Source organism: Haliaeetus leucocephalus, unplaced genomic scaffold (assembly GCF_000737465.1).
Source record: "Haliaeetus leucocephalus isolate CR32 unplaced genomic scaffold, Haliaeetus_leucocephalus-4.0 Scaffold256, whole genome shotgun sequence".
NCBI classification, from domain to species: Eukaryota; Metazoa; Chordata; class Aves; order Accipitriformes; family Accipitridae; genus Haliaeetus; species Haliaeetus leucocephalus.
Window position 1 is genome coordinate 104,006 of NW_010972692.1, and position 16,311 is coordinate 120,316.

General features: G+C 44.0%; 1 protein-coding gene across 1 annotated transcript in view; it reads left to right on the plus strand.

The window, feature by feature from the left end:
- Positions 1–16,311, plus strand: part of DCBLD1 (discoidin, CUB and LCCL domain containing 1) — a 51,321-nt gene extending 35,010 nt beyond the window's left edge. The window contains exons 10-18 of the mRNA XM_010568778.1: positions 4,103–4,143; positions 5,426–5,641; positions 6,373–6,503; positions 8,310–8,457; positions 8,546–8,662; positions 10,174–10,264; positions 11,289–11,338; positions 12,924–13,043; positions 15,465–16,311. Coding sequence (XP_010567080.1) covers positions 4,103–4,143; positions 5,426–5,641; positions 6,373–6,503; positions 8,310–8,457; positions 8,546–8,662; positions 10,174–10,264; positions 11,289–11,338; positions 12,924–13,043; positions 15,465–15,982 — 1,432 coding nt within the window. The 3' untranslated portion in view covers positions 15,983–16,311. The remainder of the gene's footprint in view (positions 1–4,102; positions 4,144–5,425; positions 5,642–6,372; positions 6,504–8,309; positions 8,458–8,545; positions 8,663–10,173; positions 10,265–11,288; positions 11,339–12,923; positions 13,044–15,464) is intronic.

Sequence of the window (16,311 nt, forward strand, 5' to 3'; positions counted from 1 at the left end):
AGCACAGTAAGCCCTTCCAGCAACTGCCTCTGTCATTCCTGCTGGTTTATATTTTTTAATTTTCAAATGTTATCTGGATTTTACATGAGGCTTTTTTTTTGTAGGAAGGGAAATCTCCTCAGTCCCATAGCCTATGAGAGCTAAGGGAATATGTCTTTTTAATACTCTTTTCCTGGTTTTCCCATGATTTCTCACACCCTCCTGACAATTTTACAATCATGGTTTCATTCATGAAAAAAACCCCAACATCCATTTGGTCTGTTGCTGTGCTTAAACTCCAGCAGAGACTGAAATGCTTTATATATAATGGCACTGGAGTATACAAAGCTGTGTAGCCTGTAGAAAACTAGCCAAAGGCCCATAAAGCCTAAATATTTTCTATTTTTCTTGAAAGGTAATTGCCAAAGAAAATTAATATAAACTTGTTGCAAGCAAAGCAGGACTGAGAGCTCAGCTCAGGCACAAAGCCCCTCCATAAAACAAATAATACAAATTCTTTCCATCACACATGCCAGCTTAGCGAAACCCTAAATTAAATATTTTGTGCCTTATCGAAGGATGTTACAGAACCATTTACATGCTTTTGTATGTTCATGATCCTTGAGAATCCCAGAAGGAGTAACTCAGACGGTAGCGCATGAACTGTTATAATGAAAGGCAGCTGGGATTCCCATTTGTATTTTTTTCACGGTACAAGAGCTAGTGGGCAACGAATGAAGCGTATAAGACAGCAAATGTACATACACGTGCTGGGGGAAAACACTGTTTGCATAATTAATGCATCACCTTAACTGCTGAGCGTCCTTTTAATGTTGCCATTCGCAAAATACCCTATACCGTTGACGTGAGTGATGGAAATACCCAGAGATGCAAACTTGTCTCTATTACATCAACTGGGGGAAGTCCCATTTACTTGAAGGAGAGCCGAAACGTGCACTCCCAGGCTGGAGCCAGCCTCCAGGGCTCGAATTTAGCCCATTTAATGTGAGGCCCCTGAGAGAGGAGCGCAGCCCCCATAGCTCTCCCGCATACTGGGACAGACAGAGGCACTCCTCCAGCACGGTGCACATCTCAAAGGGACCGAGTTGCTCCGAGGAGACAACCGTCGCTTTCTACACATTATATGGGGAGCCATAGGTAAGCGGGCTCATACTGGGTGGGATGCCTGCAAACTAGGTGGCACGGATTTTGAGAAAAATGGGAGTGTGAGCACAGCCCTTCCCGCGATGCTTCTGCTGCTCCTGGCAGCTGGGAGAATCCCGGGCGCAGACGAATGCTGGTGTGAGCCCGTTATCCTAGGAGAGGGAAATTGGAGGATGCAGGGAAATCCTTTTATTTCAAAACGTGAAAAAGCGCTCCTAGAAACAGTGGGCCTATTTACTAGGAAGATGAACCCATGCATTTCATGCTTTATAAAGGCTTTTATGAGAGGTATTTCCAAAGCTGCATGGCTTCCCTGTCCTCGGGGTACCTACACGCTGCAAGAAATTCCTGCGGAGCAGCCCGTGCTGGTGAGAAAAAATTGGTGCTTGGACAGCAGTGCTTTAAGAGCTTTTTAGACGCCCTTACATAAAAGCTTACTCAAGTTTTTAAATTCTCATTTACAGTGGATTTCAGTATTAAAGGTTTAAATTATTTAGTGACTTGAGCCAAAACTGACCTCATCAAAAGCTGCTGCTGGAGTGCGTTGAGCTGTTAAATATTTGCGTTGTAACGTGACGGTGGAGTTACGGCTTGCTGGCTCACCAGCCCGCAGGAGCTGACCTTGGCCTCCCTGACTCCATTTTTCAGTGCGCTTGTTACGCTCCAGCATCTGTGAGTTTTTCAGTTCTCATGATCCATGCGTGGACCTGCACCCGCAAATGCTGTAATGGAGATCAAGTGGCCAGATTTATTGTCAGTTCTGATACCCCAGGACAAATATATGGGGGTTTAACTTTGTAATGTGACCTGGCCTGTGACTGTATGTCTGTGCATGTGAAATCATTTGTCTTTGAAAATGCAAGAGACCGCACGCTTGTGAATTGTGAAAGATGAGATTTGGGGTTAACCTGCGCTGCTTATAAAAAGCTTGCTTGAGACCAACTCTGAAAAAAAAGAAGTATTTGATACTAACAGAAATTTATTATGGGAAGCAGCATCCTTTTTTGGCAGAGCTGCCGGCACAGGTCTCCCCTGCAGTCCCGCCACCAGTACTGTTGGCTAGACAGGATCCTGAAGGTTGTCAGGAAAATGAGGAGCACTGGGCGATGCCATCCCTTAAAGGACAAAATGAAATTTGTGTGATGAATGCCACCTGTCACATTAGGAAACTGATGAATTACCACTTACTGAATTAGTTTGTCCTCTTCAGTGACTTGCAGAATTATAGCAGAAATATTTCAGCTTGATTTCATAGCTTTATAGACCTTAGAAATGCTAACCTCCTCCCTTTCTTTGCTAAAATTGCAGCCCTCTATTTGAAAGGGATCTGGGTGACTTTTTTTACTACAAAGCGTTATCTTATAAATAAGTATTCGAGGAGCGCTGTGATTTCTGTTTAGGGTAGATTTTACTGATCACCACGGGTTTTTATTTTCTTCTTTTCTCTTGAAACAGATTGCTTTGTATTCGCTAAGAAAGCAAAAAATTGTTTTGGCTGTAATGTCGAACTGGTTTGAAGTGAGCAGAGCACATCTGATCGCCCCTGAGGATTGCCCGGGGGGGGGAAGGTGTGGGAGGGAAGGCAGGCTTGAGTTTCTCCTTCCAGGTACTCTACCGCCTACGTGCCCAAATAAATCAGCTCCCTCCCAGTGCTCTCCATCATCTCGGAAGGGCTTCGTTTGCCTGTAGTTATTAGTTTTCCCTCAGTGACAAAAAGAAGCAGTGTTTTTATTGCCCTTGACGTGGGACCGCTTTCCTATTCCCCGTTTGCGGTGCTCTCGAAACATACAGCCGTGGGCACCGCCGTTAGCCCACGGGGGAAATTTTCGTGGCCAACAACAAAGGGCAGCCTGAAAGGGAGCTGTCTTGACGATGAAGTGCAGAAGCTGTTTTGCTGCTCAGTCACGCCGGCCAAGGCTTTTGAAAAGGGGCAAGCGATGCGTGCAGCTAATCGCAGCAGCAGCGTTGAAAGGGTCAGATTTTCAAGAAATCCAAACTAATTTCACGTTAAAACCCAGGCTTTGATTTTCATTAGGCAGAGTCATCACTTCTGGAATGAAACCTCAGGGGCATCTCAGAAAGCGGCTCCATGGGAGGCCAAGCAAAGCTCAGCTTTCCCTTACAGTGGTGATTTTATCTTGTCCTGCATTGTGCAGGGCTGTATGGAGTGGCCCAAGAAAAGGTTTTTCTCCTGAAGCAAAGCAGCCCGTGTCAGAAGGAGGAAGAAAAGGGGAGCCATAGATGTTAATGGAGCAAAAAGAACCATTCCTGATGGGAGGTGGTGGTGGTGGTTCTAACAGAACTGGTTCCCACCCAGGTTAAAACAAGTAGTTTTCATTCAGTCTGGCTATGATACACCTGCAGCCCAAGTAGGAACGGCCAGAGCCGGCACGGTTTAGTCACCATCCCGCGTAACTCTTTCACGATGTGTAAGGCTGGATTTTCTTCAAACCAGATGCGGACTTAGACTAATAGGAAGCTGCGGGTTTCAGTGCCCTTGGTCTAATTTAAGCTACTGTAGGCGAGAAGAGACCTGTGCCCGGTGCCGGAGCAGCGCGCCGCCGGTAGAGCCAGCCCCGGTTTGCTTTCCCCATCCTGGCTCTTGGGAATGCTCTTATGTTGCTGGTCTGAGGAGGAGCAGAAGGGGAAAGCTTTCCCGCAGAGGTACAGAGCCTGCGGAGAGGAGAAAAGCAGAAGCGTGCAGCAGGAGTAACAGGCTGACGGGACGGGGAGTCACTTTAAAGCATAAAAAGTGCTCAAAACCATTAAAAACTGATCTGAATTCAGTCATGGTGAGAGATGTACAGAGTGCTTTTACTTGGGTCAGTAAGCAGCCAGCAAAGTAAGTGGCTCTCTGGCCAGAGATATTTTGGTAGATAAAGAGTGATTCTGAAACTGTACCTCGGCATTCCCCTGACCACCGCCTGAAAGGCTGAATTACCTTTTTCTTTTCTTACAGCGGTTCGCTGTCAGATAAGCGGTTTATATTTACTTCAAATGGTAAGAATAATGGCTTTATTTTTAGCTATTCAAATTTTACCTTTTTATTTAAGTATTTTCTGTATAAGTTTTGAAAAGTAATCAGGAGAATGTCAGCTGTGTCTAGGAAGGATATTTTAGGACAGCAATTTTTTAAAATTGGCAAGTGAATAAAAAAATTGAAGGAATGTGAAGTGAGCTAGAAAAAAAATCACAGAATAGGAATAGGTCGTATGCACATAGACGAGAAACAGAAATAGTATTCTGCTGTTACATTTCTGGTGCCAGCATATGAAAAATGGCAATCAGATAATCCCATTTTTATGTACTTTAGGTGGCAGAAAATGAAAGCAGTTTTTCTGCAGACATTTATAAATTCTGTCTTCGTTATACAAGAAGAGAACGAAAACATAGGAGGAATGAAAATATATTTACATTGCACTGATACAGAACGAGTTTTTGTTTATGACTTTCCAAGATGCAAAAGCGTCTTTAATCTGTCAAGCTGTTCATTTGCATAAAACATAGCAAAGAGGGGGGAAAAGTTCGTGCTCGTTCATTTGAATTATATTTCAGTCATCTGAGATAAAATCATTTACTATTCCACTGAAAATTGTAAGGCATGTATAGGCCTTTGAAACTGCCAGGGAATTATTTTTAACTTCATTGAAACCTTATTCCGCTGGCCTGTTTTCTCTGAAGAACCTTGATGTGCAGAAATTTTGCGGGTTCTTTGGTGGAGTTTGTAATACTTACCTGCAGCTATTATCTTCGTGATATCACCTCTTGGCAGCAGTATCAAGGAGCTTCTGTAATGAGTAACTTTCCTAGCCCTAACTGCAGGTGAGAATCATGAAATATTTACAGTAAAGTGTTCCTTTCAGTACAGTGCCTTCATCCAAGAAATGTTTTGTACAGCAAAATTAGTTAATGCCAATCTCAAAACATAAATATTATGTTTCAGAAGGAAAATTTAAAAATATAAGAAGTCTTCACAGGAATGAGACAAAACTGCAGAGATTAAAAAACAAAATGGCAAAAATAGCAGATGTAGTCAGAAGGTGTCACGTATGTAGGAGTTAAATTGGTAAAGGAGAGGGACCGCAGCTCTCTGGTACTGGATCATCCACTACAAATTGACTGGCAAACACCACAGCTAATGGATAGCGTCAGGCTAGCACTAGATTAAACAACATCTGACTTTGCTGCTGTGGGTGGTCTTCATATGTTGCTAGCCTAATATAAAAATATGCTGTGAAAACACAAAATAACTCCTTCTGCCTGTCTGTGTGGGGACTCCTAGGCTGCAACAAATCTCTCAGTCTGGAAGAGGGATTCCTCTCCAAGAGCCAGGTTACCGCATCTTCCTACTGGGAGGAGACCAACGAATTTGGGCAAGTATTCCAGTGGTCTCCCGACAAGGCTTGGCTTCAAGTCCCAGGATTGGCTTGGGCCTCTAACCACAGCAGCAATCGTGAATGGTTGGAGATAGACCTGGGAGAGAAGAAGAGAATAACAGGTATGTGACTTTCTGGTTATTAGAAGCTGGGGTTTCAGCTGGAGAAGAAACTGAATGCAGCTGAAATGCTAATAACGCACTAATGCAATGTTCCTTTCATTAAATGTAATGAAATGTTCTGCATTGAGGAATATTATTTTCCTATTTAAAAAATCATGGCTATTCACAAGACTCGCCTTCCTATAGGGATATAGGATTGAACTCAACTGTCATGCATGCCTGGTCTGTAAACATGCTGTTAGGCTCAGAACAAAATATTTACACAGGGACCGGTAGAGTCTGGATGGATGATAAACGATTGCTTAGGATCTATTCATGATGCAGTTCTGGAATCAATAAGAAACATTAAAGTCATAGCCTTTGAAACAATGGCCCAGGTGAAAGAAACGCCTGTTTCCAACTCCTGGTTTAGTTGTAAAAACGTAAATTACAGTTGCTGCTAAAGATGTAAAGACTGCTGATATGGACCATAATATCAAAACGCAATTATCGTTTTTGGAGTCATTAATCTGGGCTCTGTTAAAAATTCCATTGCTCTAAATTCACAATTTAAAACTGATTTCCATTCTTCACCCAACTTTTAAACTCAATTCCAACATAGTTTGAAAAATAAATTAAGACCTTGAAGGCAAAGTTCTCCAAATTGTTTTGGCTTCTGTGTTTGCATTTGAAAATGTTCCTTTAAAACAGACACCTAACAAATGAAAACGTATTTTGCATTTTGTGAAAAGGGATTAAGACCACTGGTTCTGGATCCACGGTGATGAATTTCAACTTTTACGTGAAGACATTTACGATGAACTACAAAAATAACAACTCGAAATGGAGAACTTACAAAGGGATTCTGAGCAATGAAGAAAAGGTAAGGGAAAGTGGGAGGGGTAGGAAAACACAGAGCAAAAATGTGTTCGCTGCCTTGACATTGAAGGGCAGGCTTTCACTGTCAGGAATGATTAGGAGTTTCAGACTTGTCTAGACTTGGGTTGTCTTCACCAGGGTAATTTACGGCCATGGAGTAGATAGCGAGCTTGTAGAAACAAGGAAGTTATCCAGGGCTTGCTGAAGTTGTGAGACACACACAGGGAGGCATGTGTATGTCTGTATCCTTCTTTTTAAAAAAACCAGTAATTACAGCTGTACAACAGGCTGTTTGGGCAAGCCTTAGCTCAGCTCGGCGCTTGCCCGTGCCAGGAACGCCGTACCAGCGCAGAAGCGTTGGTCGGTACGGCACCAGCAAAGCTGAGATTCGGCTTCAGATGCAGCGGGATGGTGAACGCAGCCCCCCAACAAGCGAAACAACCGACTCGGGTAAAAGCACAGGGCTGCTGGTGGAGCTGTGCCCGTGGACCCAGCTTCTGCTCGGGCTCTCTTACGGTCACCAGGGACTGCACCGCTCCCTGCCCCTCGCTGACACAAGTGGGCACAGCCTACGTCTGTCAGGATTTGAACTGAACGTAAAATAAATGCTCTTGCACCACAATACCTGTCCGCACAACAGCTTTCACAGACTCTGAGCGACTTTAACAAGTAACAGATAAAAGCAGTGCAGCTAGTTCCTGCAGACAAAGGATGTGCTGCACAGGTTCGTCTGACAACATTTTCCCTTGAAAACCTCAAGTTTCCTTTCAAACAGAAAAAAGAAACCCCAAAGCCCCCCTCCCTGCCCCCCCAGCGTTCAAAGTCAGACCTTCACTGATCATTTCTGAGGGAGCTCAGCTTGCCCCAGGATAAGGCTCTACCCGGTCCTAAGTCCTGACGGCAGTTTTTAAAAACTTGGTAGAGCTGTAGAGAGATTTCCTACTAGCTCCGATTTTCTTAGCTTGTATGGCAAGGAATTTCACTGCGCAACATTAACTGGTTTAATATTTTTCAAATGTTAAACTGGAGGGGTGTTGGCCCAACAAGTGACAAATCAACCTAGTAGTGGCTGAGCTGTGAAGGCTATTTAAAATATGTGGGTTTGCAGTTTTCCACAATGACTTGTTATATACAAATAATCTTACTAAATTATTATATATGATCTTAGTTTCAGCTAAGGTGCATGACAAAACCTGTCCCATCAAAATCCCAAGTGGCCTAGCATTTTATCTAAGATATGCTGAGCTCACTTCCCTACCTCATCGGGCTTGTAAGTTCTCCTCGATCATGCTGAAGCATCTCCGAGAACTAATTTTGCAAGGACTATTGTTCTGCACACGGGCTGAACTGATTCTGGGAAATACAGAAAAGGAGACACAACCATGTAGTTAATAGTCACTCCTCAAGCTTGATACAGAAAACTGACCATTTTACTAAAATATCTAGAAATATTTCACTTCAATTTTTTCTTTTTACATTTTTATCCCCTGTTGCCCAATTAAGGGTGCTGCAGTGCTATTAAATCAAAAATTATATCACTATACCAGCATACATTAACTAGAAATTACACAGCATTGAAACAGTGATAATCTTTCTTCTCTGAGCTAACAGCAGAATGCGATATCTGTCAGAACTAAAAAGATTATTTCTTTCCAGAGGTCTCAATTCCAGAAATCTTGTGGCTGCATCCCAGATTATCAATATATTTTAGTTTTAGGATAATGACAAAGTTTGAAGTTGGATGTCAGGAGCACTTTGAAGAAACAGACTTTTAAAATGGAGCAAACAACATGCTGATGTTTCATTGCAGGTATTCCAAGGGAACTCCAACTCCGGTGACATAGTACGCAATAACTTCATCCCTCCGATAGTGGCCCGCTATGTGCGAATTATCCCTCAAACTTGGAACCAAAGAATAGCACTGAAGCTTGAGCTGATGGGTTGTCGAATAATGCAAGGTATGGGGTAAGCAGCACTGCCCGGGCACGGTGCTTCCAAAGCCCCTCTGCTACCACAGTGCCACTGATGCTCCCTTCTCTTTTGCAGCTAATAGTTCATTTACGCATTCAATGTGGCAGAAACCGAGTCAGAGCACGGAAACCTCCCTTGGAAAGGAAGACAGGACTGTTACGGAGCCCATCCCATCGGAAGAAACTAACTTGGGTAACGCTACCTAGCACTGCACTTTCTCTAGGATGCATCATGTCTTCAGCCCAGCCCGAGGGAACTTTAAGCTCTCTCACAAACCAAAACTTTTATTTTCCCTTCAGACTTGATTAAAGGTTAACCATAGAGAGAAGAGGGAGGAGCATAGGTTCTTTCTGTCTTAAGCCACAGAAAGAGACGGAAAGCCTTAGTTTTCCTTGATGTGTGAAACATCAGGCTTTGGTTTCCCTGTCATATTGCTTTATTTGCCATGCTTGGTTGGTGGCTCAGGGGACTATACTGAGCACTCATCAGCATTTTTTTGAGGAGCTCTTCCTCACCCTCTTCCTATAATTTTATAATTTTTGTAATACGTGAGGCAGTGGTCTCACAAAAATTACCTTCTCTCTACACAACCATGACTCCCCCCAGAGCAGGTCCCCAGCTCCAAGCAGCATCCAGTAGCGCACGGTTGTGTAACTAAACACTTCTCCATAACGCCTGTGTTCATGGGGGCTCAGACAACCTTCGTTTGCATACTTCTCCCTGAATTTGCAGTCTTCATCCTTCCATGTTGTGGAGCCAACTTTTTAGATCTTAAAAAGCAAACAAACAAAATTTTTGCTTATACCGACTGTTTAGTGGACGCATAGCCAGGCAGGAATTACCAGACCCACTACACCAAATGCTGCTACCCATTAGGTAGCTGATAGTTGTAGGAATGTCTCTGTAAAAAAAAACAACCACCCTGGTTATAAGAAGCAATCACTGTAAGAAAAAAGCTCCTCTAAAACTGCATTGCTCTTGCCAAGAGCAAGCTCAGTTCACCTGTGCAGCGGTATGGGTAAATTGTATCCATGTTCACTGAAAATGAAACCTACTGAGATTTCATCTGCTAAATTGTAAATACCCTGTGGACACGTGTACTACCTTATTCTCACAGCCTGGTAAGTGTCTGTAGGAATAGCGAATGGTGCACTCCTGACACAAGAGCCACCCCACTGCTAATTTTCAAATCCCTGCACTAAACCGTGTTGTGTTAGAATTTACCAGGGGCTAAGCAGGTTTTTCCCTAGCTCCACTCCTGGAAACCTTTGAACTATTTTGACTGAAATGTTTCAACCGGTTCAGCATGTGCCAGATACTTGGCATGTAAAATTGCAGCCTCATTTGGCAGTTTTATAAGCAACTGAAAACAGAGTGAGTAAGTGGCTTTTTAAAAGTTACCTAGAAATAAGGCAATAAGAAGGAAGTGCTCTTTTTAAGTATGCATACAGTGCTTAAGTCAAGCGTCAGCCTTGAGAAAGTATATGTAACTCTTTCATCTCAACACTTCCACATACGTACATGGCAACCAAGTATGGCTGAGGAGTGGTCTTGCAGTTTTATAGTCCTACATTTTCATGCTCTCTTACAAGGAGCATTCCTGCAAGATTATCTGCCTTTTGCTGTATTCTCTGTAGTAAAAATTACCAGCTTCAGAGTAATTTACCTTTTAAACTTTTATCCTTTTTTTTTTTCTCATGCAGGCTTAACGCTTACAGCTATAATTGTCCCCATCTTCATCGTGCTGTGTCTGTTCCTGTTCTCTGGAATTTGTATCTGTGCAGCCCTACGCAAGTAAGATACTGGCTTTTCTCATAGGAAGCATTTGTGGCTACCTAGCTAGCACGTCCAACTACGTGCCTTCTTTCAGAGCCTCTTTACCAGGGAGCTAGAAATTGATCCTGTTCGGCAGTCTTCCTTTTAAGTAGACCTCATGTCGTGTCTCTGTAAATTGTATTTCTTATTGTACATCTCCCCTAACCGGACAAAAACGAAGGTAAAGCAGGTCAGAACTGCACACCCCAATTTACTGTCCAATATAACTCTTCAGCCTACATATACCCACAAATACTAAGGTGTAAAGCAATCGAAGACAGAATAGTTTCCACACCAAAGCCAAGTAAAAATTCAGTGAAGGGAGGATTTGAGCTATCTATCTGGATCATTCGCTTTTATTTCTCTCCTGTTGTGTTTCTGTTTCCCAGTCCTGTAAGTCAGAGCACTTCACCTAGCAGGCTGAAAGCAAAGCCCAGGTGTAAGGAGTTGCACACATACACTGGTAAGCAGCTAAACCCAAGCCACTTCATTTCACAAGGGAAGCAGCACTGCTAACTGGGATTCTTGCTAGATGTCCATGGGTATGAACCTGCACTTCCATGTAGAGCCTGGAAATGCTTCTGTCAGCCCATGGGTATTTGGAAGTATAAGCAATGCTCTGGTGATGTTGCTCCATCACTAGCGGTACCCAGCTCTGTCCGGGATTCCCAGTAAACTTATAAACTAGCCAAAGAATTCAGAAGAGCAGACACAAAACATAACCTAGAGTGACACATATAGACATGGACAAATCAAATCGATGAGTGCCAGACACAAGAAATTTGAACACCAGCACTCACAACTTGCATATAGATGGGGAAAACCGAAGCGGCAAAACGCTGGTTTGCATACCTTACGTGCTAGTAAACACCAGCCTCTAAGAACTCAAAAGTGAAGTGTCGTCCTCAGCTGCTAAAGACAAAGGCTCTCTCTGCTGGAGCTAAGGCATGAAGCTGAAATGCTGTGAGTGCAGATGTTTATAAATGCTTTCTTCTCCCCGCAGGCGAGAAGCCAAAGGACTTTCTTATGGATTATCCAGTGCTCAGAAATCAGGTTAGTGGAGAATCATGCACCTTCTCCTGTCCTGTCCATTGAGCCGACAGGAAGGGGTTTATGCAACTAAGCATGAAATGTTTATGAAATAGCATCCACGTTTCCTCGTTCAAATTCACCTCTTCATACAAGGGAAACGGCAAACGATAGTCCCACCGGTGTCATCCTAGCACCGTGCCCAAAGAAACAATATAATTTGGTTTCTATGACGGAAAGGCAATTAGCAAAAGATCTGTTATACAGAGTGCATAAATTAGCATATAAGAGTGCTCCCAGGTGCCCTCCCTTTCCTTCCCTCCTCCAAAATACCTATTTTGCAGAAAACGGCTGCTTTCCTTTTCTCTTCCCCACAGCAGAGGGGATTGCCTTTCTCTAAGAGAGCAAGGGCTAATAATTTTTTATGGCTTTAATATTTCCATCTTACTGCCCTCCCTGGTTGGGACTGTATTTGTACAGCCTAACAATACTGAATTGTACTTTGTGTGTAAAATCTGAATATAGGGGGTTGGCTTGAGGACTCTGCTTTAGGAGATGCCTGCAAAACCCTGGTGAAGTATATTCTTTGTCTTGCTCAAGAATGCTTTCTAGAGTGCGGTCTCCTATCAGCTTGGAAGTTGGGGTTTAGCTGTTTTTCCTGGCCAACCAACTCTATAGAGGAATATCCTTCTGAATCGCGGCTTTCCATAAAAAAAGAAACCACCAAGCAATTCACATGTCTCTTGACAAGTGCCTTGCAATAGCTCAGCTCCGAAATTTCAGCCCTCAGCAGATGCTGACGTCAGTGAAAGGAATGCTGTTACCCACTGCAGCTTGCCCTCATTAGAAAATTAATTTGTACTTAACATCATATTTGCTAATATGATTTTTCAAGGTCACATCATAATCCTTTCTCACTTGCTAATGAGGACAAATCCCAAGAAATTGGAGATAGCCTCTTACCCAGTCAGTTCATTTGTTGTGTGCGTGCTTCATAAATCAAGCTCCTAAGCCCTCGTGACCCAGGCTTGGGACTTAGAAAGCTGGGAGCTGAACCCAACTCTCCGCAGACCTCCTGTCGCAGGCTCCAGGCAAGTCCCTGACACTGTGGATTTTTTTCTTTTCTGTCTGACTAGGATGTTGTGAGAACAAATTAATTGATGAGTGCAGGTGCTCAGATATCAAGGAAATGGAAGCCATACTAGTCTACCGAAAAAAAGACATTTTAAACATTATTTTTGCCACATACGCAATGGTAAAACATGTAACTGATTTAAAGCTGGTATTTTTCTGATACACTTTAAGAATCACTGCAGACACCTACAGTGTTTGAGCCCTTCTTGCCAAGAAAATCCTCTATAAAGTTTTGTTTTCACTTGGAAATCCCAGTTGATGATTCACTTTTTCCCTTTCACCCTCCAAATTTAGGGGGCTTTTTTTACAAACAGCCCATTTTAGTCTTGCTTTTTAACAAGAAAAGCTTGTTAACAAGCTGCTGTTAATATATTGACAGCAATGAGTACACCAAAACTTAAACTTTCTGGTAAGTCTTCTGATTGCGAGCATTTAACTTGCTGCTAAGCCTTCTATTTTTATATCTTTATCATAGGTTGTTGGAAACAAATCAAGCAGCCCTTCACCAGACATCAGTCAACTGAATTTACCATCAGCTATAATAATGAGAAGGAGACACCTCAAAAACTAGATCTGGTCACCAGTGACATGGCAGGTAACACGCGATGGATTCATTTTGCTCTGCACGCAGAGCAGGTAACAGGGAGAGGGATGGGCCGGCAGTGTTACAAGCTCCAGCTCTCATGCAAGCTATGTTGGAAATTTTTTCTTGGAGTTGTTGGGAAGGATTTCCTGACTCTGAAATAGTTACGAGCTGAAGGTAACTGGGGAAGGCACTCAGGCATGGATGCACTGCAAGAATGTGCCTAGGATAGGACAGTTTGCCTTTGCTGACTAATTTTCGTGTTTCGATTTAAACACAAATGTCTCTGGAAATGGAACAAAACATAATGCCCCCTGCTGCTGAGCAAATAGAAAAATTGCTTAGTTGGTTTGTGGTGGGATTTCATGCCCAGCTGGAAGTTGTGCCGAGATCCCTGTGCAGCTTTCCTGGTGCCTGAACTGTTTTGGAGACGAGACCCTCTGAAGTGGAAGCAGGTAGATGAGATAGAAGGAAAAAAAACCAACCACAGTGCTTCTCTCCTGTGCTACCTTGGCTCCAGGTCACTGTTTGGATAGAGCAAATCCCCGCATCAGTACTATTTGGATCCCAAAGGGATGGTTTTTTAATTCATCCTCTTAGCACATCTTATCCCTGCCTAGTTTAGTCTGTCTGGAGAGGCTAGCGAGACCAGCCATTTCATGGGATCAGTGATCAGCAATCTTCCAGAAAGATTAATTTGCTGTTTCCAGCCTCCAGACCTTAGAAATTCCTTAGAATTTCTCCAATGCATTTGGCAAACACATTTAAAAAACAAATGGATGGTTACTGTAATTCCATATGGTGCTACCCTGGATATCTTTCAAAGATGGTTTCAATCCTTTTCAGAAACTTTCAATATAAATATGCAGAGACCTATAAAGCAGTTTTATTTCATGAAGGAAAGGGAGTGAATAAAGGTTGCTCACAAATCACAGTTATCTGGCCCCCCTGGCCATGCCTGGGGAGCCTCTGCTCTCTCTGTCCTCCACTCCTGCCGTGTTTGTGGGAAGTCTTAACTCTCAGCCTGGCCAGGCAGCTCCCCAGCCTTAGCATTTCACCTACAGTCTCCTTAAAAATAAGAAACACAAAATAAAAATCTGAACGCAGCCCAGAAATGTGCCATTTAAAAATTTAATCGCAGAGAGCGCGCAACTTGCATACAGCTTAACATGCTCCATGCAATTCCGTCCCTTCGAATCCCCAGCTGCCTGCTGGTCCCCAAGGCAGCCAGGAGCAAGTCGAGATGCTTCATCCTGGGCGAGGGAGATTGTTGGGGATGGCAGCAGCGACGCTGGGGAGAGCTGCACCACTTACTTAGTGAAATATCATAACACCTTCACCCTACATGCTGAAGTTTGGGACGTAGCCAGGAACTGCCAAAAAGATTCACAGGACATATGGGATCGAATTCGACGCTCATGTCAGATGAACCACGATGCCAGAACAGAAACTGAGCTAACTTCTTCACGCCTGCATCAAAACATGATACTTTAGCAGTGTCATTTACTAGAGCTGTTCAGGCCACCGTATGCATCCGTAAGAGATTGTCACTAGCACCAAAGTGAGAAAGCTAGAACGCTGAATTTTCTCATAAGAGTTTTACTGGATTTCTTTGAAAACCCTTTTAGTCCAGATCTCCTTCTTCAGCCTGGCATCTGCCTCGACTCGAGGTGCAAACACCACGCTTCTGGAGGCCGCCTTTCCTCCATCTCGCTCCTTGCTCCTGCTCGGGCCGTTCGCCCGTCCCCAGCTCCGTCCCCGCTGTCCCCCTTGACCGGGACGACCGCCCGGTTCCCCCGGCAGCGCCGGTCCCGCTTCTCCTCCCACGGCTGGTCCCCCTCGCGCGCCCGCAGCAGCGCTGAGCTGGCTTAGCGCCTTTCACACTTCCCTTGACTCTCTTGGCTGCTGTTCCGCCTAACTTCATCCTTCCTGTCACTCAGCTACTGCGAGATGCCTTTTAAATAAAGCCAGCGCTTGGTCAGGCTCCTTAAGACTCCTCTGGGCATTTTAATTATTCCAAAAGTAGAACACTTGTTTTGGAGAACTTCGCCTTTGTGGATCTTCGTGCAATGTCCTTTGTCCAGTTTGTTGCTAATATTTTGTTGACTTCTCTCTTTTTTTAGGGCCTTTGAGTGTACTCCAGAAATGATGTTAATTTATTTGGGTGGGTGGGTGGGGAAAGGGAGGGAGGCAGTAGGAAAAGAGGTGGCAGGTTGGAGTTCCTCCGTGGAAGAGCAACCTTCTGCAACGCTTGCTCACTGAAGGAGCTTACAGGACCAGCGCTGGGGAAAGGTTGTCTCACACCCCTGATAACCATGCGTTTGATACAATAACCGAGCCATTTTTCAACATAAAATACCTACTTATGCGTAAGTATTACATACATAAAATAACCAATCTATGCCTTATTGAGCAGTTCGTGCTTCCTTTTAGATTATCAGCAGCCTCTCATGATCGGGACTGGGACGGTAACACGGAAAGGATCTACTTTTCGACCCATGGACACCAAAGACGAGGGAAGAAGGGGGAGTTCAGAGTTCGAAAACCACTACCACTGTCCGCACAGAGCTAACCGGCACGAATACGCTCTGCCCCTGACCAGCCAAGAGCCCGAATATGCCACCCCCATCATAGAGCGGCACGTAACAAGAGAAAACAATTTCCCCTCTGAAAACGGCTACAACGTACCTGTCCTCTCATCTCAGAAACACTCCCTTTCTGCCGGCAGCTTCTCTAGTTCATGTAAGACCGATAACAGGAACGGAGACTATCAGACACCCCAGAGTGTCATAAACTACGACAAACCCAAAGTTAACGGTGTTCTGACCTCCGTGAGCTACAGCACGGACTACCAGAAACCTCAGCCCAACGCCCTCGGGAGCGAGGGTTACTCAACGCCCAGAGACTGCCTAAAACCGATAAGCCAGACAGCAATGACAGCTCTCTTGTGATCTGCCGAGCAGGAGAGACGCGGTGCGCGGGAACGTCGCTGCACAGCTTTCTGAAGCGAAAACAGAGTTTGGAGGGACTCCGCTGCGGGAGGCAGAAGGCAAACAAGCCCTGTGTACATAATATTGCAGTCTTGCTGGGTTCTGACATCTGAAGAAAGCATATGCTGTTTATCGCTGTTTATAGCAAGAGAGATGTTATCAGTGAAGACTGTACATCTTATTTTCTGTAACTGATCTCAGTGCTCCATTTGCAACGTGTGCAATTTGTACATAGCTTTTATTTAAGGAGAATTTCTTAAGTTTCCTTTTCACCTGGGGGATTGAAAGGA